Source organism: Pleurodeles waltl, chromosome 1_1 (assembly GCF_031143425.1).
Source record: "Pleurodeles waltl isolate 20211129_DDA chromosome 1_1, aPleWal1.hap1.20221129, whole genome shotgun sequence".
In the NCBI taxonomy this organism is placed as follows: Eukaryota; Metazoa; Chordata; class Amphibia; order Caudata; family Salamandridae; genus Pleurodeles; species Pleurodeles waltl.
Window position 1 is genome coordinate 952204097 of NC_090436.1, and position 23192 is coordinate 952227288.

At 48.7% G+C, this 23192-nt stretch overlaps 1 protein-coding gene across 1 annotated transcript in view; it reads left to right on the top strand.

Annotated features, from left to right (window-relative positions):
- LOC138289871 (sodium/hydrogen exchanger 9B2-like) overlaps positions 1 to 23192 on the top strand; it is a 301774-nt gene that overhangs the window by 146370 nt on the left and 132212 nt on the right. Inside the window, exon 6 of the mRNA XM_069230202.1 lies at positions 12943 to 13070. Within this exon, the coding sequence (XP_069086303.1) occupies positions 12943 to 13070 (128 nt within the window). The remainder of the gene's footprint in view (positions 1 to 12942; positions 13071 to 23192) is intronic.

Below are 23192 nucleotides of genomic sequence, written 5' to 3' on the forward strand. Positions count from 1 at the left end.
TCTCATAACTCTTATGTCACCCCTCAGAGTGGCTCTCTCCTAGTCGCTGAGGCAGTGATGCGGTAGCCGTTCAAGAAATGCCTGTATCGTCCCCATTCCCGTGTGGAGCACTAGTATAAAGTGTAGTATTCGAGGAAGTGGCGATTAATCTTGTTCTGTTGATAGAGCCTAGTCCCAGAGGGGGTGTTGATCTCTACTATAGGGGACCCATGTTTCGCAGGGTTGGCCTGCCATGCCAGCAGCGCTCCCGCCTTATCTCTTTCTGCATGTGCCAACGCCATATAATTTTTATAACCGAAGCAACGAAGCCTCTCAGTGCTGTCTAGTACCCTCCCTCTAGCCTCCCGCGCTGTACCCTGCAATTCGGGGCGTTCCGGAGTCAATTTCTCCAATGTTCGTAGCTCTTTCTCAACCAAGTCTATGTCTTGTAGTAGGGTCTTCCTAACCCCCATTGACACAGCAATACAGCGTCCCCTCACTACCACCTTAAATGCTTCCCACAGTGTTTGTGGGGAGGGGGGCGATGCCTTGTTATCTTCAAAGTAATGTTTGATGTATCCCCCTATTTGATCCTGAAAGGAAGGGTCTTCAGGGGGGTCCGGCTTGAGGCACCAGGTGGGTATGCTTGAGGTAGTCTTTACCCATGACAGGCAAAGTAGGGTCGGGTTGTGGTCAGAGAGAGTCCTCCCCAAGTACTCAACTGTCTGTATCTGAGTGTGTACCCCAGGTGTGCATAAAAAGGTATCCAGTCGCACATGCAGATCATGTACTGCAGAGTAGTAGGAATAATCCCTGGTGTGTGATTAAGGATTCTCCAGAAGTCACTCAGACTGCCAGTCCTGGAACATTTTAGCTAGGTCGGTCACTGGTGATTCCCTCAACGGTGGGTGGGACCTATCGAGTTCAGGATTGGCCACACAGTTAAAATCCCCTCCAATCAGTGCCGCATGAGTCAGGTTGGGAGCCAATGCACTCGAGATATGATCAGAAATGTGCCTTTTTCGGTGTTCGGCGTGTATATATTTATCAGCGCAATGTCTCATCCCCCCCAATCGACCGGTGACCACCATAAAGCGCCCATTGGGATCAATAAGTGTATTGGTCATTTGGAACGGGACTCCCATCTGTACCCAAATTAGGGTGCCCCTTGCATATGCTGAATAGGTTGTGTAATATACTTGGCCCCTCCACCTCCTGTGCAGCGCGGCACCTTCTGCTGCTGTCAGATGTGTTTCCTGTAGCATTACTATGTGAGCACCCCTTCTACGCAAATAGGAGTAAACTTTTAACGTTTAGCCATGCTATGCATACCCTGTATGTTACAAGAAATCACTTTGTAACCTTGAAGATCACCCATTAGAAATAAACAGTACTTTTGTGTCTCTTCTCATCCACTCATTGTGTGGTACTCTCATGGCACCATCAGACAGAGCTTTAGCTTTCTGTTGGGCGTGGCAATTGGCGGGTGTACCAAAAACTGCAACCCAACTCCCTTTCCCCAGGACAGGTGGCAGAACAGTTCCCAATCCAAACTATTACAAACCAAAGTCAATACTTGAGGGGTGGGTGAAGGTTATACTCCAGCCGCGTGGAACTCATGCACCGGGTAAGATCCAATCAAAATTTTCAAAAGCCTTATCAACTCATTCTCTCGTCAAGTCTCAGATATAGCGTTGTACCAGGGCCACAAGTGGTACCTTCAATACTCAGCCATGTTGTTATATTATGTTCTCAGAGGTTCCCGGTGTCACTACCGGTAGGTCCATACTCGTGACAGCCGAGCTCTCTGATTCCACATCTGAGTCCGAACCTCGTGTATCTCTCTTTGTCTCTGTAGATCGTCTGCTAGCCTCCCTGCCACTTAAAGATGCCACAGCTGCTATGGCCTGTTGTCTCTCCTCTTGAGCCTCCTCCAAAATGGTCACTGCGCCCCTTCATCGTGGTCCTCTGGATCGCTGTCTTCTGTTCCTGAGTCTGGGCCTGTGAGGTGCACTCGCACCTGTGGGGCTCTCCCGCTCACCCAGCCATTCCCTCGCCTCTTGTGGGGTGCAGAAGAATTGCACCCTACGGCCGTCCGCCACTCTCAGTGTGGAGGGAAAGAGCATGGCATATGGGAGATTCAGTAGGCGCAGCTGCTTCTTGACCTCTATGAAAGTGGCTCTTTGTTGCTGTACCTCGTGGGAGGAGTCAGGAAAGATCCGGAATACGCTGTTCTCCACTCTCAGTTCGGCACCTTTCCTGGCTTGGGCGAGGATGTGGTCCCGATCTTTATAGTACAGCAGTCTGGCTACTATTGGCCGTAGCGGGGGCCACTGGGGGGAGGCAGCGCGTGCACCTTATGCACTCTCTCAAACGCGAAGAAGCGTGACAGGCCCTCTGGAGCAACCGCTGCACTTATCCAACTCTTTAAGTACTCGGTTACTGTTGTCAGCTAACAAGCTGTTAGAGCGCCATGGGGGTATTTATCTAAGATAGTTCTTATTTATAGGCTATTTAAGGGCTTTGACTTATTGAAGTTATTTCTCCTGGACCTGTTCTCAGCTTCCTCAGCTCGGGCTATCAATGTTCCTACTTGTTTCTTGAGGACTGTTACTCAATCCCCCGTTGCCACCACCTCAAGTTTGAGTTCCTCCATGTTTCGTTTGTATTGTTGTTACCCTTTCAGCTAATTGTCGTTGGTCCTCTCGGAGGAGGCCCAAGTCCAGTGCAAGCGTGTCGATTATAGACTCCAGGCTTTCCATGGAGGACGTGATAGCCTGCAAAATGTCTCCTAGTGAGGGAGTCCCCAGTGGCTGCTGGTTGCGTTGTGGCGGCAGGGGAGGATGTAGGACAGACCTAGGGTGCACTAGGATCTCCTATTATGTCTTTTTTCTTGCTGATTTTGCCCATCGTACGGCAAATACCTGATGTTCCCTCTTGGCCTTCTCAATGTGTTTGTTCTCTGAGGGTCGTTGACCGTGCTTCCCCCGTCCCCGTACGGGCTCTGCCCGGGCACGGGCGAAAGGCCACTGCTGCGTCCGGGTCTGTGCCCCTCCCCCCCTTTCAGTAGCGGGAGGATAGGGCCTACCGAGTCCGTGCCACAGTCCGCAGTTCGCTTCTCTCAGCTGGCCCTCTCACGTCCTCTCGTAGTATTGGGGGGGGGGGGACAGAGGGTGTTTCCTCCATGGTTTCAGCGTGACAGCCAGATCGTATGGCTGGTACTGTGATAGTTGGTCTTGTGGTCCTTGGGGGGATCCCTCACTTCTGATCCTTTTCAGCAGCTCCCAAAGGCCGCGCTCGTTCCACGCTCTACTGACCCTGCTGCGTCCGCCATGTTGAAGTCAGGCAGATCACGGGCGCCTCCGTCTTGGACCAGACGCAGGTTCCGAAGCGATCGTTCCAGTACATTTCTAAGTGCACCCCCCAATCCTGGACCCTGAGGGTCGGGGTGTTGTGTGATTTTTCCGGCTATGGGGTCAGGATATATGTAGACAGTGGATCCTGGGCCGGAGTTCCCCGTCTATGCTGCTCACTCCATGGACTCCAGGCCACGCCCCCCATCTACATTACAGTTACTGTTGTCAGCTAACAGGCTGTTAGAGCGCCATGGGGGTATTTATCCAAGATAGTTCTTATTTCTAGGCTATTTAAGGGCTTTGACTTATTGAAACTCACTGTTTAAAAAAAAAAAAGTATTCTCCTTTGGATCTCTCTTAAACACCATCCTTTAAGCCATTAGAGTTTTTGTCAATTTGAGTTTCTTGATTGTGAAGGTATGCTTTTTGGTAGCAATTGCCACAGCAAAACACATAGTAGAGATTAGGGGTTTTTCTTTGCAGGTTTCCTTAGTTGAAGGTCTTTGAAGATAGGTTACTTTGAGGGTGGACCTAGCTTTTTTTTCCCAAAGGGTAACACTTTCTTCCACAGAGAATAAGAAGTAGTTCTTCCTGCCCTGCAGTCCTCTTCTGGTAGTAGTGATGTTTCTTATGGATATTGTTCTCTCACATTTCTGAGCTTAGACTATCTCTTAGGTACCAAACTACATCGGGAGAGTTTTTTATTAGCAATTGCCTTGCGTGCTGCTATGTGGCTCTTTGTATGCCCACACTGGCTCCATACCACCCTGGAAGTGATGGAGCACAGTTGAATATAAGCAACACCTCTTTACACTTACATCAGTTTGTTTCTTTCTGTGCCTTGTGACACGGATCCAAAGCTTTGCTCCTGATTTGCTTGTTTCCAAAATTTCCAAACCTTTCCACAGTGTGCTAGGGAATGACATCCACACTCAAACTAACAGGATTCAAACTGGTCCACAGCTACAGAAAGCAGATATTGGTCATGGTTCCGCACAAAGTGTGCCTTTGGTGCCCGGGCTTAGGACATGATTTGAAGTTGTGGAATAAGTTTGCCTTATTAGGCCCAAAGATAATTCAAAGCAGGGAGGAGAAGTGGTATGTAGCCAAGCACAAAAGAAGTCCCGGTCCTCACACTGTTCCCACTCCCAAGTTCCATCCCGGTCACAGGGCCATTCCTGTGACCACTCTACTTCCTGCTGTAAGTCCTACAGTAAGTTCAAGTCCAAGCCCAAATAAAGCATAGAAAAGCGCAGTAGAACTTGACCACATCCTGTCACTCTAACTCCAAGGAGAAGACGCAGGGGTACTGAAATGTCAGTCAAGGTAACTGGCCACAGAGCAGATCCTTTACTTGATTTTAATATGCCCCATGTTTTCTGGGCCATCGTTGACCTCGCTGCAGATTGAGGCCTTCAAAGAGCCCAAGTTGCAAATTTTCAGTGCACTTCTGACTCCCTCTGGTGCACCTTTGAGCCCTATGGAACAGCAACAGCCTCCATTTGGGTTACCTTTGGCGGGTGTCCCCTTTTTGACATCGGTGCCCTTGGGACCCATACTGATCTGGTACAGGTGTGTACTCCACCCTAATGATTCATGTCAGTTCCTGCCGCCCCAGCGATTCACGTCAGTTCCTGCCACCACAATGCCAGTTCCTACACGGCTGTAGGTTGATCCAGTGCCACCGCCCATGATGAATCAACTGAGGCTCTGTTTCTTATTTTCTCTGGCTCTGGACCTGTGCCAGACCAAGGTGCACCCCAGGATATTAATGATGATGATAATGATGGTGAGTAGGGGGACCTCCCCACACCACCCCCATTAAATTAATGAAGGCTTAAACCTTAACTTACAGAAAATTCTGCCCGTGGGTTTGATACCTTTTTTAAATAAAATCACCACATTGACCAAAACCAGAAAAAAGTACCTCGTTAGTAATGGTGGTTCGAATGCCAGCCAAACTGCTAGAATTATAGCTGCCTTCATTTCACAACTAAAAATATTTTTTGATGAAAATTCTGAATCCTGGGCCAGCAACCTTGCAACTCTTGCTTTTTTCAATGAACTCCTCATAGATGTTCTGGTGGCTACCTGGTTGAGAACATGTTCCCACTGGCCTTCAAATAGGCCTTTGAAGAGGCTGATTGTCAGATGTTTTAGGCCAGAGCCTGGTAATATGTATTTTGTCACCAGGTATCCCACTCTAAAGAGCCTTATTGTATGGGCCTTGACCTGTAAGGTAAATCCTAATTCATTGCCAACTACTCCTTTGGAGGCAAAATCCAAAATAACTAATGTCTTTGGCAAACATATGTTTTTTCTGGCAGTAAATGTTGTCCTGGTACACACATGCCCTTTGGGAACTGGCCAGCAAGATCTTGCTGGCAGTTCCAGAGGACCTTAGGGGCTTCTTGGTCCATACTTTACATGATGGGCAGGACATGGCCAAGTATGTTATCCAAGCAGGCCTGGCTACCACAAATTGCCAAGATCAGGCAATTTGTACCAGTGTTGTCCTACTTAGACTTGCCTGGATGAGGTCTACTGTTTTTTTCTAGCGAAATATAGGCTTATCTATTGAACATGCCGTTTGATGGATCTTGACACTTTGCGGTCTCTGTTTTAGAACACTTTAAAAACAGCAGTGCTACAACTCGTTCATTGAGGCTGTTAATCCCTGCCTAATCATTTTTGCACCAGTTTTGAAGATATAAGGGCTATTCCAGAGGGCTGACTACTGCCAGAGACAGCCTCATCAACTAGTGATGTAGCAGACAGCCCGATTCATTCCAGGACACAGCCATTGATTTGGTAGGCAATGGGTGGGCCAGTAATGGCATCAGTCTTCCAGCTCCTCTGCACTACAACAACCAGCAAATATCTTTAGTTGGGCCATAGAAGTGAATACCCAGCCACTGAGATGCACTCCCAGACTGGCCATCTATCACATTTAAGAAACGGGTCTTGCATATTGTTAAAAAAGGCTATGCACTGTCTTTTCTGTTCTCCCTGCCCGTGTCCCTCCCACACCAGTGCGGATTTTGGAAGAGTATCTGTTCATCCTGCAGCATGAGGTGTGTCTGTACTTCTCCAACGGTCTCATAGAGAGGGTCCTGGGTCCTAGACTTGAGTAAAGGCAGGGGTTTTTACTTGTACTATTTCCTTGTCCTGAAAATGGACATCGACCTCCGGTCTTTTTTACGCCTTTTACCCCTGAAGGACCAATTCAAAATGCTCATGTTGGCCCAGATTCTAGTGGAATCCTTCGATTCCAGAACATGTATTCCATATACCTGTGCTGCAGTCCCACAAGAATCACCTGCAGTTCAAGGTCAGCTGGAAGCATTTTAACTTTGTCATGCTTCACTTTGGTCTCACAAGTGCTTCTCGAGTGTTCACAAAATTGAGGCACTGGTTGCTGTCCATCTTTGGAGGTCAGGAGTCCCTGAATTCTCATACAGCGACGACAGGCTGTTGAAAGCAGGCTCACGACAGTCAGTCATAAATCTTCTCAGGACAACAGAACTTTTGATGTCCTTTGGTGTCACCATGAACAACCCCAAGCCCCACCTGGTTTCTTCTGAGAGACTTCCATTCATTGGGGCAATCCTCAAACAGGCGGAGTTCAGGGATTTTCCTCCACAGCAGCTAGTCCAGGCCATTTGGTCTATGATCCTTGTTTCAGGTGTAGTCTTGGATCACTGTGAGGGTGGCTCTGAGGCTTCTTGGCCTCTTAGCTCCATGCATCCTCCTTGTCACAGTGGAACTGAAAGTTCATGTGGGCCCAGCATCAAGGCAGGCTTTGTTACACCATCCAGGTCTGAGAGGGGACAGCCAATGATGGCAGGGGTCTAGCTGGGTGAGTTTAGTATAGACTTGAATATAGAGGATATGAGCTCTCTGTAGGAAAAGGGGAATGGTCTCAAACATATACAAGTAAGTACCTGAAGGCTAAAAAAGAAGGGAGTAGCATAGGCAGGGACAGGTTTTGATCATGAAACTGAAAGTCTGTAAATAGAAACAATAAGAAAACACAAGTTCCTCAACAAAGGGGAACATGGGCGCAACAAACTGTAAGAGTCTGAAGTAAACATTACTTCAGCCGGTAAAAGGGGTAGAGTCTTCGGAGTGTCTCAGTCACTCTGGTTATGTTTACTCTAAGTTAGACATATAAACCCTTTTAGCTCCACAGCATGTTCCTCTACACATGTTATGCCTAATCTCTTTCCTCTTCTGCACCTCCTTTTCACTCTCTCCTCAATGCACGTCCTTGAATATCCTTCACTTCACCACTCACCAAACACACAACACACCCATTCACGTTTAAGCAGTGGGATTTATTTTACTTTCAACTTGTCAATATTTTGACAACTCTCTACGTCCTTCACACATTTTCACAGAATCACAATTTCAACTGAAATATGTGACCATTGCTCTCTGCTCTCTGTAAAGAGGCCAAGGATTAGATGACCATGTATTCTAAACACCTTTTAAACCCACTGACAGGCACAGTAAGAAACGCCCACTGCCTTCATCCTCAGCTGCAGAGCTCTCGGTGGTGGCTCGTTCTGAACTCCTGGAGAGAGACAGTTCAAAGAAACACAACATCCTGGAAATAGCTGACACTCTTGGTTGGGGGAATATTAAGTAAAACATGTGAAATATAAATGGCAAACCTGGATTACCTCAAAAAGTTTTACATTCTTTAATCAGAAAACCGATTAGTGTTGTTAGGGTCATGAAGAGAGGGCCCGAGAGGGACCCATTTCAGTGTTCTTTTCTAGTTACTGCAGGTCAAAGACCCAGAGGGACTCAGCTAAATTAAAGCTCTGACCATGCTGAAATTTAAAGGGTGACTAAGCAATAAAGAGTCCTTTAAATCTTGTTTCATCTTGTCACATTTGCTGCCATAGGCAGGAATCAAATGTCAGCCATGTATTCTGACAAATTGCTGCTTATTCTTTTAACATTGAGATTGTTTATTTTTTTATCCGCGGACTGTAAGGTTAAGGGATTTTTTTAAAGTGAACTATCTCATAATATTGCTTGAGTACTGGGAGTGTGAAAGGAAAGGCCATAGGGTGTCAGTTCTTCCGTCACAAGGCAATTTTTAAAGAACTGTACAAATATTTCAAAATATATCAGCAATTATGACACAAACATAAAAAACATGTTTTTGTTATTCTGAAGTGTGATGGAAACAAAGATTATAATACGATCAAAACAAATCAGTACAGTTAACTTGGTGATGTGCAGATGGTAAATATTTGCTGAAAACCAATTTACTTACATTATTGTTTGTATGCTATATGTTTTTTTCAGCAAAACTGCATGTCAGTGCAAATTCTGTAGCCATTTCAATGGAAAATGTGCTGTCTGGAAAGGGCGGTGTGCTACCACACCATGCTATAGTAATACATTTGCAACGGTGTTCTCCAAATTGCGTCACCGGCCACATACCACACCCTCAGCACTCCTGCTGCAAGGGTGTGACTCATTTGCTACACTTGTTCTTTGTGTGACGCATAGATTTCTCACAATCCCTTCGACTTCAGTGATATACATTGATGGCAGCACCCCCACTCTGAGAATTGTTCCAGCACTACTGCCCTTGGTCACGTCGTCACCACAAATTGATAGGAGCAGAATTTCAGTCCACGTAGCTCAGAGGTAAAAAATAATTATAATGTGTTCAGACATACAGGATGTGGGCAGGTGTGTGAGGTAATGCCTTCCATAAAGGTAGTCATTAGATTTGTGAAATCTACTGTGTTCGATTTAAATCTTAAAAGGGGCTTACATCCCTCCCCTTTGCTTTTCATTGGTTCCTGTGCTTGGCACTTACTTTTCCTCCATTTCTATTGGCTGTCGCATACTGTTTCCTGTGCTGTTCCACGTGTGCTTCTCTTATCAATGTCCCATAGCCAAAGTGCTGTTTCCATCTACTTTTAGGGCACTTTTTAAAACAAATGTTTTGCCTGCATAGCACTTGCGCTGTGCTTTTTTACATAATCTCCCCTGCACAGCGTTTGTACTGTCCTTGTTTACGTAATCATTCTTCCCCTGGCTGCACGCCAACATGAATGGATGTGGCACGGGGTTATATGGCTCGGATGACCCACTGGTTATCCGTCCTAACATATCTCTGCTCTGAACAAATATGTGTTGAGGCAGCGCTAATTTATAGCCTTGCCAGTCTACTTGCTTTTCCCATCTTCTGACTTCTAAACGAATTAAAGCATTGTACGGCTGACTGACTATTGTGTTGCGGGACTAGTAAAATCCATGGCATTCCTTCTCCATACCTACTGGCGGATCGTGGTTAGCTCCCTACTCTCAAACACGCCCTCACGTTTTCCGTGTTTCAGAATCCCTATTCAAGGCAATATAGGAACGTGTATACCATTAGGTGCGCAGTGGAATACTGCGACACCAGACCTTATAGTTTGTAGGTGCTCACTGGAAACTCAGCTGGAAGGAACCTGTGCTCAGCAGGCTTGACGGTTTCAGCTGATGAAGTTGTGGTCAGTGTGGTTGTATTGGCCCCACTCCTCTCTACATGCAGAGTTTTGTGCCCAACCTATCTGCCGCTGCGTGTTTGAGGAACAAGTGCCCGTGCCGTCCAAACGATTGTGCATACAAAGGTTTGAATACTCTGCAGTAATGTTCCCCTGTAAACTACCAGTGTACTCTCCACGAAGTTCTGACCAAACGTACGGTAGCAGCATTGTGTTAAATGTGTATTAACTAAGCACGGATGTTATGCCTGGGCCCACCCTCCCTCATATTTCATGGCGCCTTCTCTCCCGACCCCACAGACATCCCCCACCCAAACACATATTTCCAAGCAGAACTTGTGTGTTATGAGCCTCTGGCTTTTTTTATAGATATCAGTGACTTTGCTTTTCACAGATAAGCGGCTTTCCAAATAATTCATCTCATAGCCTGGCAGACCCCAGTCTCTGCCTACCACAGGTGGCATGGGGAAGTCCCTATCACTTCAGACAGTCCTGTGCCCCAAAGGTCAAACATAACTACTAGAGATGCTTGCGGAGGGGGAGGGGAGCCAAAGAAGGGTCAAGTGCCTGTCTCTTGTTCAGCTCTAGATCCTCTTGCACCCTCAAGCCCAAAACGAGCCAAGATCTCATGTGGCTTCTGCCTGCCACCCACAGTCTAACCTCAGGTGCCCAGAATTAATGCATTAACCATTGCCGCAAAAAGGAGAGGAACTTGTACAATCTAAAACCTGAAAACGGCTATCAATACCAGCTTTAAGGCTTGCTCACATTATGTGATACCAGACAATTATGTTGTTTCATGAAGACAAACTTCATTATTATGTGAAAACACATTCAAATATGTGACTTCAGGATGTGCGAGGTAGAAAAACCTCCTGTGTTTATTAAGCAGACTATGAGGTTGCTCCATATATAATAACAATCTATTCCGCATATACTTCAGTCATAGGCCACCAAACACATTAGAAGTACCGCCCACTCCAAGCTGACTCTCAGTATATGTTCTGCCTTGTAATTGGCTGTTAGGCAATCCGGAAGTGCTAAAGTTACTGAAAATGACATCCAATAGATCAGCCATAGAGACAGCACTGTGCACATGGAGTTGAATTGAGTGAACATCCGTGTAACTGACAGGTTGTCATCATACTTACTGAACCTGTGGTGCGTTGTTTATGTTCTCTACTAAGGCAAGAACTCTCTTTTTGTCAACGTTTTGATAATACTAGTTATGCATCTGAATATGCCAGCACCTTTTCCCATTAAGCTAGAGCTCTGATTACAGTAGTTCGCTGAATATGCTAATTTTCTAGTGGTGTAACAGTTCATTTTCTTACCTTAAAGGACTTAGGGTCTGATGTACGACCATTCCAGAATGTGACTTGCAATTTTTTGAGAGTCACAATTTGCGAGACGCAATCTGGAATGTACAACAGTGTCAACCACACTATGGGGTCGCATATGACCTAGCTCATCAACATTCATAAAGTAGGTCGCAGTTTTTGACCCCTTTAGGAATGACCCCACTCACAGGGTTGGAGGGGACCCCTTCCTGTTTGCGAATGGGTTACCACCAATTTAAATCCCTGGTAACTATGATTATTTTGCAACTGCAGTTGCGCTCACAAAGCAATCCTACATGCCACTGAGACTCGCAGTTAGGAAGGGGTAGCCTTTGGAACGCCCGTTCCTAATTGTGATTTGCAATCCCTTTTTTGTGAGTTGGTATTTGCATGTTGGCTTGCATAATAGGGATGACAGATTGGAAAAGGCCATTCTGCGGTCGCAAAATGGCGAAATTCACCTTTTGCAACCGCAAAATCTCATCGTACATTGGGCCCTTAATGCTTCAACACATTGGAAATATGTTTACTGTTGAGCGCAGTGCTTTTTTACTTAACGAAATTGCAGTAGCCGACCAGCGCCTCTTCAAATAACTGCGCACACAGCAGTTGCCATTAATTGATTCTCTGGCAGCTGTGATTGCTTGTTGCCTCAAAACGCAACACTTTTGTGACAAATTGATAAACTACAGCTCAAGTTGTTAGGCTACCATTTTGATTAAGCTAAATAAGGTTGCTTGCTGGTGGTAGGTTTGCCAGGCCCACTCCGCACTGCACTTTAGAGACAACAGATGCAGCCCGCACTTTCAAGCGGTTCGTACCCTCTCACTCTTTGGGCACAGCTTCCCTCTATCCTCCACTGAGCGTTTGTCAATGCGCAGCAATGCTTTCTTTTATTATAACAGCATTATGGCAAATTCATGATTCCTTGAACAGTTTGCAAAAAAGCATTGCCTTTCTCAGTAAACAAGTCATAACACTTAAGCGGACTTTCAAAAATTAATATTGCACAACTGCTCACCAAGATACAACTTACAACAAAAAACAGCTTATTGTTAATCACATAAGCGAAACCTAATGCATTTACCAATGCTTGTTTTTAATTTCTCCATGACATCACTAAACACCTCTGGAACAATTCCAGAACATGACACACAAAGGTGCTATTCCCTAGTGTTAAGAGATGAGTTTCCGACTCCCTAAAAGTACATGGTAAAAATAAGAGTCTCATTGTCACTGACAAGGTTTTAACTTTAGGAACGAAAACTATTCCCTCTGCTTCCACTAGATGTGCATTATTTTTAGAACATAAAGTTGATAACTTTTAACAAAGTCATTGCAAATTCCAAATGTGTAGTTACCGAATGGGAAAGTACTTCACGACTGAATCCTTTTTCATGCTATATAAATACTATTACAATGTACATATGCGAGCTCACACCCTAAACAAGTGTAGCCCCGCAGCTCCTTTTGTAACAATGGCTTTTGCTGGGCATCTTTGCCAGTGAGTATCACTGAGGCAATTATTGACATCTGGCCCTTCACGCTTCTTGCACCACAGACGACTCAAGAACCCCGAATCACAAGAAGGTTTCACAGACTGACACAGATTTGGGAGACCTGACTACCGCGAAACCACATTTCTAAGTAAATCATTGCGCAGTGTGTTTGAATATATGTGGTTTTCAATAGCTGTTTGAAGAGACGTTTCTGCATGAAGCCTAATGTAAGATTTCTTGACATTTGCAGGCTCTAAAGAAGCTGAAGGCTGTATGTTTAAGGCTGTCATTGGGTCCATGTCTCATCGAAGCTTGCTCCTCTGCTGTTCTTGCCCACTTTCTCATGGGCCTACCTTTAACATGGTCATTTATGCTCGGGTAAGGCTTTTGGCTTTCAAAACAGCTTTGATTATTCCAAGAATCTGAGCTGTGTATTGCTGTATCTTGACCATTCAGACAACTATGACATGTCTTTTTTAGTTGGTTTGAACATATTCTGGGACGATTATTCAATCAGGGTTTGATGTAGTATGCGTACTGGTGCCTATCTAAGTGCACTGTTTACTGGGAACCCTTGCAGGATCAACGCTGCCTGAATTTCCATGGAGTTCTCTTTTACAGAGATTTTATGCTACATTTCGTTAGTCTAATTGTATACCGTAACTTGTGATCGTAAAGCATCTTTGGGATTTTTGATAACACAAAGAGGTCTTACTGGTGATATTCCAGTGATGTAGATGCAACCCCACAAGGTTTCAAACCTAAAAAATCACTATGTTAATTTGAAATGTTTGTGCATCCACTTTTGCTATAGAGACATGGCTTAGCTTGAGATCTGTCTAAATATCAACGGTGATGGTAACAAGGTAAGTTTTTGAAAGACTTACACAAGTAAGGGCACCATCCACAATGAGTATATTACTCCTGGCACTTTGCACATCCTAGACAAATACATTGTATCGAAATATCAGAGGACTTCCTGATCTCCTCGATGTTATAAGTCATTGCATATGCGAACGCCTAGGTATTTAAATTTATTTCCAGTCCATTGTATTTCCAGATCAGCCACATAAAGTACTGTTTCCACACCCACTGGGAAAATCTGTCACTTACCCAGTCCATTAATGACCTTTAGGCAACTTTGTGAAACTCATTGTCTAGGTCCATATCGTAGATGGTCAGAGAGGGAATCTGAGATCGCCCAGCCAATTCATTGTTCATGTCTTGGAACTCAGGGCGTAGCTTCGTGGCCAGTGGCTAAATATCTACTAGGAAGAACAGATGAGACAGTGAACACTCCTCCCCAGAACAACCTGGAAAAATAAGTTCACCTGAATAAATATTGCCTTTACAGACCCAAGTCAGGGTATCATTATAAATTCGTTTGATCAAGTTTGTTATATTGAGGCCAAATCCAAGTTAAGCTGTGATTGAAACAGGAATTCTCAACTGATGAAATTGAACACCATTTTGACATTTTAGCAGCCCATCACTAGTGTCCTCAGGGTACCTTGTTTAGCTGATTATGGTAAACAGTCTCTGTAGATTCATGACTGAACGTCTGTTGAGAATAAATCTACATTGGATCTGGTGGAACAGAGGGGTGTAAACACCCACTATGCTCTTAACCTGGACAAGGCTAAAAGATTTGGTATCTCTAGTTAGCATAAATAGTTATCTAAAGAAAGAGAACGACAGTTTTGAAACGTGGTAGTGTCTTCTTGCAAAAGATCTGCATAAACGAACAGATTAATTGGAGCTAGCAGCAAATCAGACGATGCAACAAACAATTCAGACGGAATGCCAACATTTTTGGGTGTTAACCTAATACTAGTCGAGTTCTAGCTTTAGTTCATTCCTTCACTGTAGGCAGTGTCATTACACTTATATAATCTCTTATCTGCTTGGCAAGTAGTCATGCAACAGTTGTCCGACATGTTTGAGTTAGTATAATATTCTTGGACATCTAGTAATTTTTTTATTTATAGGTAGCTAGTCAGCTGTAGTTATGCCATCACCTTAGGCAATCACCACCACAGGTTCATGCCTTGTTCATTTATAAGCCACCTTAGTTCTTCCTATCGTGTCACCTTCTTCATGCTGTCTGTTCAGGAACGAATTGCAAAGTTTTAAAAATATTGTATTTTGCTGTTCAAGGATAATAAAAACAACATTCATAGTGTATACAATGCTGACATTTCATGCAAGGAAAACTTAGACACTTTAATCAGTCTCAAAGGTATGGCATAGGTATATATGACCTTGAACAAAGCATTGTTCATTGCACATAGAGTGTAATAGAATATGTAAAAAGCAAAGAGGGGGGTTTAGGGAGAGGGGAGAAGGGAGGTGCGGTATGGGTTGCGATAAGCAGCATCAGACAAAAAGGTGGTACTGATCAGGGTGTAGTGACGCATAGGTCATATTATATTGCTTACAAATCAAATCAAATCAACAACATTTATAAAGCGCGCTACTCACCCGTGAGGGTCTCAAGGCGCTAGGGGGAGGGGGATTACTGCTGCTCGAAGAGCCAGGTCTTGAGTTTCCTCTGGAATGCGAGGTGGTCCTGAGGTTGGTGGGGAGGGAATTCCATGTCTTTGCTGCTAAGTAGGAGAAGGATTTCCCACCTGCCGTGGTGCGGCAGATGCGAGGGACGGCGGCGAGTGCGAGGTTGGCGGAGCGAAGTTGGCGGCTGGGCGTGTAGAAACTGAGGCGACGGTTGAGGTAATCGGGTCCCTTGTTGTGGAGGGCTTTGTGTGCGTGGGTGAGGAGCCGGAAGATGATCCTTTTGTTGACGGGAAGCCAGTGCAGGTGTCTCAGGTGGGCGGAGATGTGGCTGTTGCGGGGTATGTCAAGGACGAGGCGGGCAGAGGCGTTTTGTATTCGCTGCAGACGTTTCTGGAGTTTAGCGGTGGTTCCAGCGTATAGGGTGTTGCCGTAGTCCAGGCGGCTCGTGACAAGGGCGTGGGTCACAGTCTTTCTGGTGTTGGCGGGGATCCAACGGAAGATCTTTCGGAGCATGCGGAGTGTGAGGAAGCAAGAAGACGAGATGGCGTTGACTTGCTTGGTCATGGTGAGAAGTGGGTCCAGGATGAATCCGAGGTTGCGTGCGTGGTCTGAGAGGGTTGGTGCGGTGCCAAGGGCCGTGGGCCACCAGGAGTCGTCCCAGGTGGATGGGGTGTTTCCGAGAATGAGGACTTACGTTTTGTCTGAGTTCAGTTTCAGACGGCTGAGTTTCATCCATTCTGCGAAGTCTTTCATTCCATCTTGCAAGTTGGTCTTGGCGCTGGTGGGGTCCTTGGTGAGGGAAAGTATCCGCTGAGTGTCGTCGGCGTAGGAGGTGATGTTGATGTTGTGTTTGCGTACGATGTCGGTGAGGGGGCTCATGTAGACATTGAAGAGAGTCGGGCTGAGCGAGGAGTCTTGTGGGACGCCGCAGATGATCTCGGTGGGGTCTGAGCGGAACGGTGGGAGGTAGACTCTTTGGGAGCGGTTGGAGAGGAAGGAGGTGATCCAGTCCAGGGCCTGTCCTTGGATACTGGTGGAGCGGAGGCGGGATATTAGGGTTCGGTGGCAGACGGTGTCGAAGGCAGCCGAGAGGTCGAGGAGGATGAGGGCGACTGTTTCTCCGTTGTCCATCAGAGTTCTGATGTCGTCTGTGACTGAGATGAGGGCGGTTTCTGTGCTGTGATTGGCTCGGAATCCGGACTGAGAGGGGTCGAGTAGGTTGTTGTCTTCAAGGAAGTTGGTAAGTTGCTTGTTGACGGTCTTCTCTATGACTTTGGCAGGGGAATGGAGGAGCGAGATGGGGCGGAAGTTCTTCAGATCGCTGGGGTCCGCCGTAGGTTTCTTCAGTAGGGCGTTGACTTCTGCGTGTTTCCAGCTCTCGGGGAAGGTGGTAGAAGCAAACGAGCTGTTGATGATGGTCTGGAGATGCGGGGCGATGATGTCGTCGGCTTTGTTGAAGATGAAGTGTGGGCAGGGGTCCGAGGGGGCACCGGAGTGGATGGAGTTCATGGTAGCTTTGGTCTCTTCCGTGCTGATGTGAGCCCAGGCGTTGAGGGTGATGGCTGGGGTTGTAGGTTCTGTGGTGGTTGGCTGTGTCTGGTGTCCGAAGCTGTCGTGTAGGTCGGTGATCTTACGATGGAAGAAGGTGGCGAGGGAGTTGCAGAGGTCTTGTGAGGGCGTGATGGCGTTGGCTTTAGGTTTGGAGAGCTCTTTGACAATGTTGAAGAGTTCTTTGCTGTTGTGAGTGTTCTTGTCCAGTCTGTCTGTGAAGGAAGTTCTTTTGGTGGCGCAGATCAGTTGGTGGTGCTCGCGGGTGGCGTTTTTGAGGGCAGCCATGTTTTCTGCAGTGTGGTCCTTGCGCCAGGCTTTCTCAAGGGTGCGGCAGGTTTTTTTAGATTCCTTGAGGGTGTCTGTGAACCAAAGAGGTTTCCTGGTGTTGGTCTGTCTTGGGAGAAGTCTGAGGGGTGCGAGGTTGTCTGCGCAGTTGGTGATCCAATGCATGAGGCTGAGGGCTGCGTCGTTGGGGTAGGTGGAGAAGGTGGGTTGGTTGTCGCTGAGAGTGGAGAGAAGCTGTTCCGTGGGGATTTTGTTCCAATGTCTGCGTGGGATGGGTTGTGTGCGGAGGTGGCGAGTCTCGCGTCGGAAGGTGAAGTGGACACATCTGTGGTCGGTCCAGTGTATTACGGAGGAGTGGCTGAAGGATACGTGGTTGCTGGCGGAGAAGATGGGGTCGAGCGTGTGTCCGGCGATGTGGGTGGGGGTTTTCACCAGTTGCTTGAGACCGAGGTTGTCGAGCAGGGCGGTGGTGTTGGGGTCGTTGTTCTGTTCCAGGTGGAAGTTGAGGTCACCGAGGAGGATGTAGTCCGGTGAGGCAAGGGCGTGCGGGGAGAGGAAGTCAGTGATAGAGTCGCTGAAGAGGGCGCGTGGTCCAGGGGGTCTGTAGATGAGAGTTCCTCTGAGGGTGGTCCTTGGGTCGGTGTGGATCTGGAAGTGCAGGTGTTCGGCGGCGAGGGGGGTGTCTTCGGTGGAGGTGGTGACGTTGATGGAGTCCTTGAAGACGAAGGCGATTCCTCCACCTACTTGTTTGGTGCGGTCTCTCCTGGAGATCTTGTAGCCGTCGGGGATGGCTATGGCGATGTCAGGGGCCGAAGAGGCGTTCATCTAGGTCTCAGTGATGAAGGCGACGTCCGGTGCGGTGGAGTCCAGGAGGTCCCATAGTTCAACGGCGTGCTTGTGGACGAAGCGTGCGTTGATCAGGATGCATTTGAGGTGGTTGTTGGCGCGTGGGCTGGCGGGCGGGGTGGTTTCGCTGTGGAAGGTGAGTTTGCAGGTGAGGCATGCGAAGGGTCCATGGGTGCGTTTAGGGTTGGCTTGGAAGCAGGTACTGGAGCGCCCCGGGTTGAGGGCGTGGAGAGTGTTGGGGTCGTAGCGGTGCTGTGGGGTTTGGGAGTGCTGGGGGCCAGGTGTCGTGGCGCTGGGCACGGGCGCAGACAGGCTTGCCTTTGGCGCGGCTGTGCATTGGCCGCCATAAGAGGGGGGGGGTCAGCTGGGGGCAGGGGGTGGGAGGGGGGCGACGAATGGGAGCAGGGGGGGCGGGGCCGAGCAGGAGGTGGTGGCGGGAAAGCGGAGGGTGGGGGGGTCAGGTAGAGGGGAGGGGAGAAAAGATAGGGGAGGGGGGTTATAGAGGTGGCGGGGAGTAAGGAAGAACAGAAGAGAAGAAGAGTCAAGAAGAAGAGTAAAGAAGAAGAGAAGAGTCAAGAACAGAAGAGAGAAGAGTCAAGAAGAAGAGTAAAGTAGAAGAGAAGAGTCAAGAGAGAAGAGAGAAGAGTCAAGAAGAAGAGGAGAAGAGTCCGGAGAGAAGAGTCAAGAAGAAGAAGAGTCAGGCAGAAGAGGAGAGACCTGAGAAGCAGAGGGGAAGCGTCCAGAAGATGAGGAGAGGCCACAGAGGAAGAAAAGGAACACGCAGAGAAAAGTACAGAGGAGGAGAAAGAACACGCAGGTCGGGGTGCAGAGAAGAACACAGATGAAGAACACAGATGAAGAACACAGATGAAGAAAGAACACGCAGGACGGGGTGCAGAGAAGAACACAGATGAAGAACACAGAAGAAGAACACAGAAGAAGAAAGAACACGCAGGACGGGGTGCAGAGAAGAACACAGATGAAGAAAGAAGAAAGAACACGCAGGTCGGGGTGCAGAGAAGAACACAGAAGAAGAAAGAACACGCAGGTCGGGGTGCAGAGGAGAAAGAAGAACACAGATGAAGAAAGAAGCAGGAAGAGAACGCGGTGAGGAAGAGGAGCGGGCCGAGGAAGAGCAGAACACGCAGCAAGTGGGCTGCATAAGAGGAGCAGAGAGCGAATGGGAAAATGGACAGCAGAGGTGCGGAGAGAGGTTGGAGGAGAGAGCGGAAGGCAGAAGACAGAGGTACAGGAAAAGAAAGGTGGGTAGCGCGGGGCTGGGCGAGGGGCTGGGCGGGGGGAGTACTTACTGTTTTAGCAGGTCTTGCTGGGAGGTGTCAGGAGCATGGGCTGGTGGAGCTGCAGCGGCAGGGGGAGCGACCTACCCTCGGGTCAAGGGTCGCTGACTCTGCCACGTAGCGGTCTCCATAAGAGGGAGGAGGGTTCAGCTGGGGGCGGGAGGGGGGCGACGAATGGGAGCAGAGGGGGGGTGGGGCCGAGCAGGAGGTTGCGGCGGGAAAGCAGAGGGTGGGGGGTCAGGTAGAGGGGAGGGAAGAAAAGATAGGGGGGGGGTTACAGAGGTGGAGGGGAGTAAGGAAGAACAGAAGAGGAGAAGAGTCAAGAAGAAGAGTAAAGAAGAAGAGAAGAGTCAAGAACAGAAGAGAGAAGAGTCAAGAAGAAAAGTAAAGAAGAAGAGAAGAGTCAAGAGAGAAGAGAGAAGAGTCAAGAGAGAAGAGAGAAGAGTCAAGAGAGAAGAGAGAAGAGTGAAGAAGAAGAGGAGAAGAGTCCGGAGAGAAGAGAGAAAAGTCAAGAAGAAGAAGAGTCAGGCAGAAGGGGAGAGACCTGAGAAGCAGAGGGGAAGCGTCCAGAAGATGAGGAGCGGCCACAGAGGAAGAAAAGGAACACGCAGAGAAAAGTACAGAGGAGGAGAAAGAACACGCAGGTCGGGGTGCAGAGAAGAACACAGATGAAGAACACAGATGAAGAAAGAACACGCAGGACGGGGTGCAGAGAACACAGATGAAGAACACAGAAGAAGAACACAGAAGAAGAAAGAACACGCCGGACGGGGTGCAGAGAAGAACACAGATGAAGAAAGAACACGCAGGTCGGGGTGCAGAGAAAAACACAGAAGAAGAAAGAACACGCAGGTCGGGGTGCAAAGGAGAAAGAAGAACACAGATGAAGAAAGAAGCAGGAAGAGAACGCAGTGAGGAAGAGGAGCGGGGCCGAGGAAGAGCAGAACACGCAGCAAGTGGGCTGCAGAAGAGGAGCAGAGAGCGAAGGGGAAAATGGACAGCAGAGGTGCGGAGAGAGGTTGGAGGAGAGAGCGGAAGGCAGAAGACAGAGGTACAGGAAAAGAGAGGTGAGTAGCGCGGGGCTGGGCGAGGGGCTGGGCTGGGGGAGTACTTACTGTTTTAGCAGGTCTTGCTGGGAGGTGTCAGGAGCCTGGGCTGGTGGAGCTGCAGCGGCAGGGGGAGCGACCTACCCTCGGGTCAAGGGTCGCTGACTCTGCCGCGCAGTGGCCGCCATAAGAGGGAGGGGGGGGGGGGGTCAGCTGGGGGTGGGGGGCGGGAGGGGGGCGACGAATGGGAGCGGGGGGCGGGGCAGAGCAGGAGGTGGCGGCGGGAAAGTGGAGGGTGGGGGGGGGTCAGGTAGAGGGGAGGGGAGAAAAGATAGGGAAGGGGGTTACAGAGGTGGAGGGGAGTAAGGAAGAACAGAAGAGGAGAAGAGTCAAGAAGAAGAGTAAAGAAGAAGAGAAGAGTCAAGAACAGAAGAGAGAAGAGTCAAGAAGAAGAGTAAAGAAGAAGAGAAGAGTCAAGAGAGAAGAGTCAAGAGAGAAGAGTCAAGAGAGAAGAGTGAAGAAGAAGAGGAGAAGAGTCCGGAGAGAAGAGAGAAGAGTCAAGAAGAAGAAGAGTCAGGCAGAAGAGGAGAGACCTGAGAAGCAGAGGGGAAGCGTCCAGAAGATGAGGAGAGGCCACAGAGGAAGAAAAGGAACACGCAGAGAAAAGTACAGAGGAGGAGAAAGAACACGCAGGTCGGGGTGCAGAGAAGAACACAGATGAAGAACACAGATGAAGAACACAGATGAAGAAAGAACACGCAGGACGGGGTGCAGAGAAGAACACAGATGAAGAACACAGAAGAAGAACGCAGAAGAAGAAAGAACACGCAGGACGGGGTGCAGAGAAGAACACAGATGAAGAAAGAAGAAAGAACACGCAGGTCGGGGTGCAGAGAAGAACACAGAAGGAGAAAGAACACGCAGGTCGGGGTGCAGAGGAGAAAGAAGAACACAGATGAAGAAAGAAGCAGGAAGAGAACGCGGTGAGGAAGAGGAGCGGGGCCGAGGAAGAGCAGAACACGCAGCAAGTGGGCTGCATAAGAGGAGCAGAGAGCGAAGTGGAAAATGGACAGCAGAGGTGCGGAGAGAGGTTGGAGGAGAGAGCGGAAGGCAGAAGACAGAGGTACAGGAAAAGAGAGGTGAGTAGCGCGGGGCTGGGCAAGGGGCTGGGCGGGGGGAGTACTTACTGTTTTAGCAGGTCTTGCTGGGAGGTGTCAGGAGCCTGCGCTGGTGGAGCTGCAGCAGCAGGGGGAGCGACCTACCCTCGGGTCAAGGGTTGCGGACTCTGCCACGCAGCGGCCGCCATAAGAGGGAGGCGGGGGGAGGAGGGGTCAGCTGGGGGCGGGGGCGGAAGGGGGGCGACGAATGGGAGCAGGGGGGGGCGGGCCGAGCAGGAGGTGGCGGCGGGAAAGTGGAGGGTGGGGGGGTCAGGTAGAGGGGAGGGGAGAAAAGATAGGGGAGGGGGGGTTACAGAGGTGGAGGGGAGTAAGGAAGAACAGAAGAGGAGAAGAGTCAAGAAGAAGAGTAAAGAAGAAGAGACGAGTCAAGAACAGAAGAGAGAAGAGTCAAGAAGAAGAGTAAAGAAGAAGAGAAGAGTCAAGAGAGAAGAGAGAAAAGTCAAGAAGAAGAAGAGTCAGGCAGAAGGGGAGAGACCTGAGAAGCAGAGGGGAAGCGTCCAGAAGATGAGGAGCGGCCACAGAGGAAGAAAAGGAACACGCAGAGAAAAGTACAGAGGAGGAGAAAGAACACGCAGGTCGGGGTGCAGAGAAGAACACAGATGAAGAACACAGATGAAGAAAGAACACGCAGGACGGGGTGCAGAGAACACAGATGAAGAACACAGAAGAAGAACACAGAAGAAGAAAGAACACGCCGGACGGGGTGCAGAGAAGAACACAGATGAAGAAAGAACACGCAGGTCGGGGTGCAGAGAAAAACACAGAAGAAGAAAGAACATGCAGGTCGGGGTGCAAAGGAGAAAGAAGAACACAGATGAAGAAAGAAGCAGGAAGAGAACGCAGTGAGGAAGAGGAGCGGGGCCGAGGAAGAGCAGAACACGCAGCAAGTGGGCTGCAGAAGAGGAGCAGAGAGCGAAGGGGAAAATGGACAGCAGAGGTGCGGAGAGAGGTTGGAGGAGAGAGCGGAAGGCAGAAGACAGAGGTACAGGAAAAGAGAGGTGAGTAGCGCGGGGCTGGGCGAGGGGCTGGGCTGGGGGAGTACTTACTGTTTTAGCAGGTCTTGCTGGGAGGTGTCAGGAGCCTGGGCTGGTGGAGCTGCAGCGGCAGGGGGAGCGACCTACCCTCGGGTCAAGGGTCGCTGACTCTGCCGCGCAGTGGCCGCCATAAGAGGGAGGGGGGGGGGTCAGCTGGGGGTGGGGGGCGGGAGGGGGGCGACGAATGGGAGCGGGGGCGGGGCAGAGCAGGAGGTGGCGGCGGGAAAGTGGAGGGTGGGGGGGGTCAGGTAGAGGGGAGGGGAGAAAAGATAGGGAAGGGGGTTACAGAGGTGGAGGGGAGTAAGGAAGAACAGAAGAGGAGAAGAGTCAAGAAGAAGAGTAAAGAAGAAGAGAAGAGTCAAGAACAGAAGAGAGAAGAGTCAAGAAGAAGAGTAAAGAAGAAGAGAAGAGTCAAGAGAGAAGAGTCAAGAGAGAAGAGTCAAGAGAGAAGAGTGAAGAAGAAGAGGAGAAGAGTCCGGAGAGAAGAGAGAAGAGTCAAGAAGAAGAAGAGTCAGGCAGAAGAGGAGAGACCTGAGAAGCAGAGGGGAAGCGTCCAGAAGATGAGGAGAGGCCACAGAGGAAGAAAAGGAACACGCAGAGAAAAGTACAGAGGAGGAGAAAGAACACGCAGGTCGGGGTGCAGAGAAGAACACAGATGAAGAACACAGATGAAGAACACAGATGAAGAAAGAACACGCAGGACGGGGTGCAGAGAAGAACACAGATGAAGAACACAGAAGAAGAACGCAGA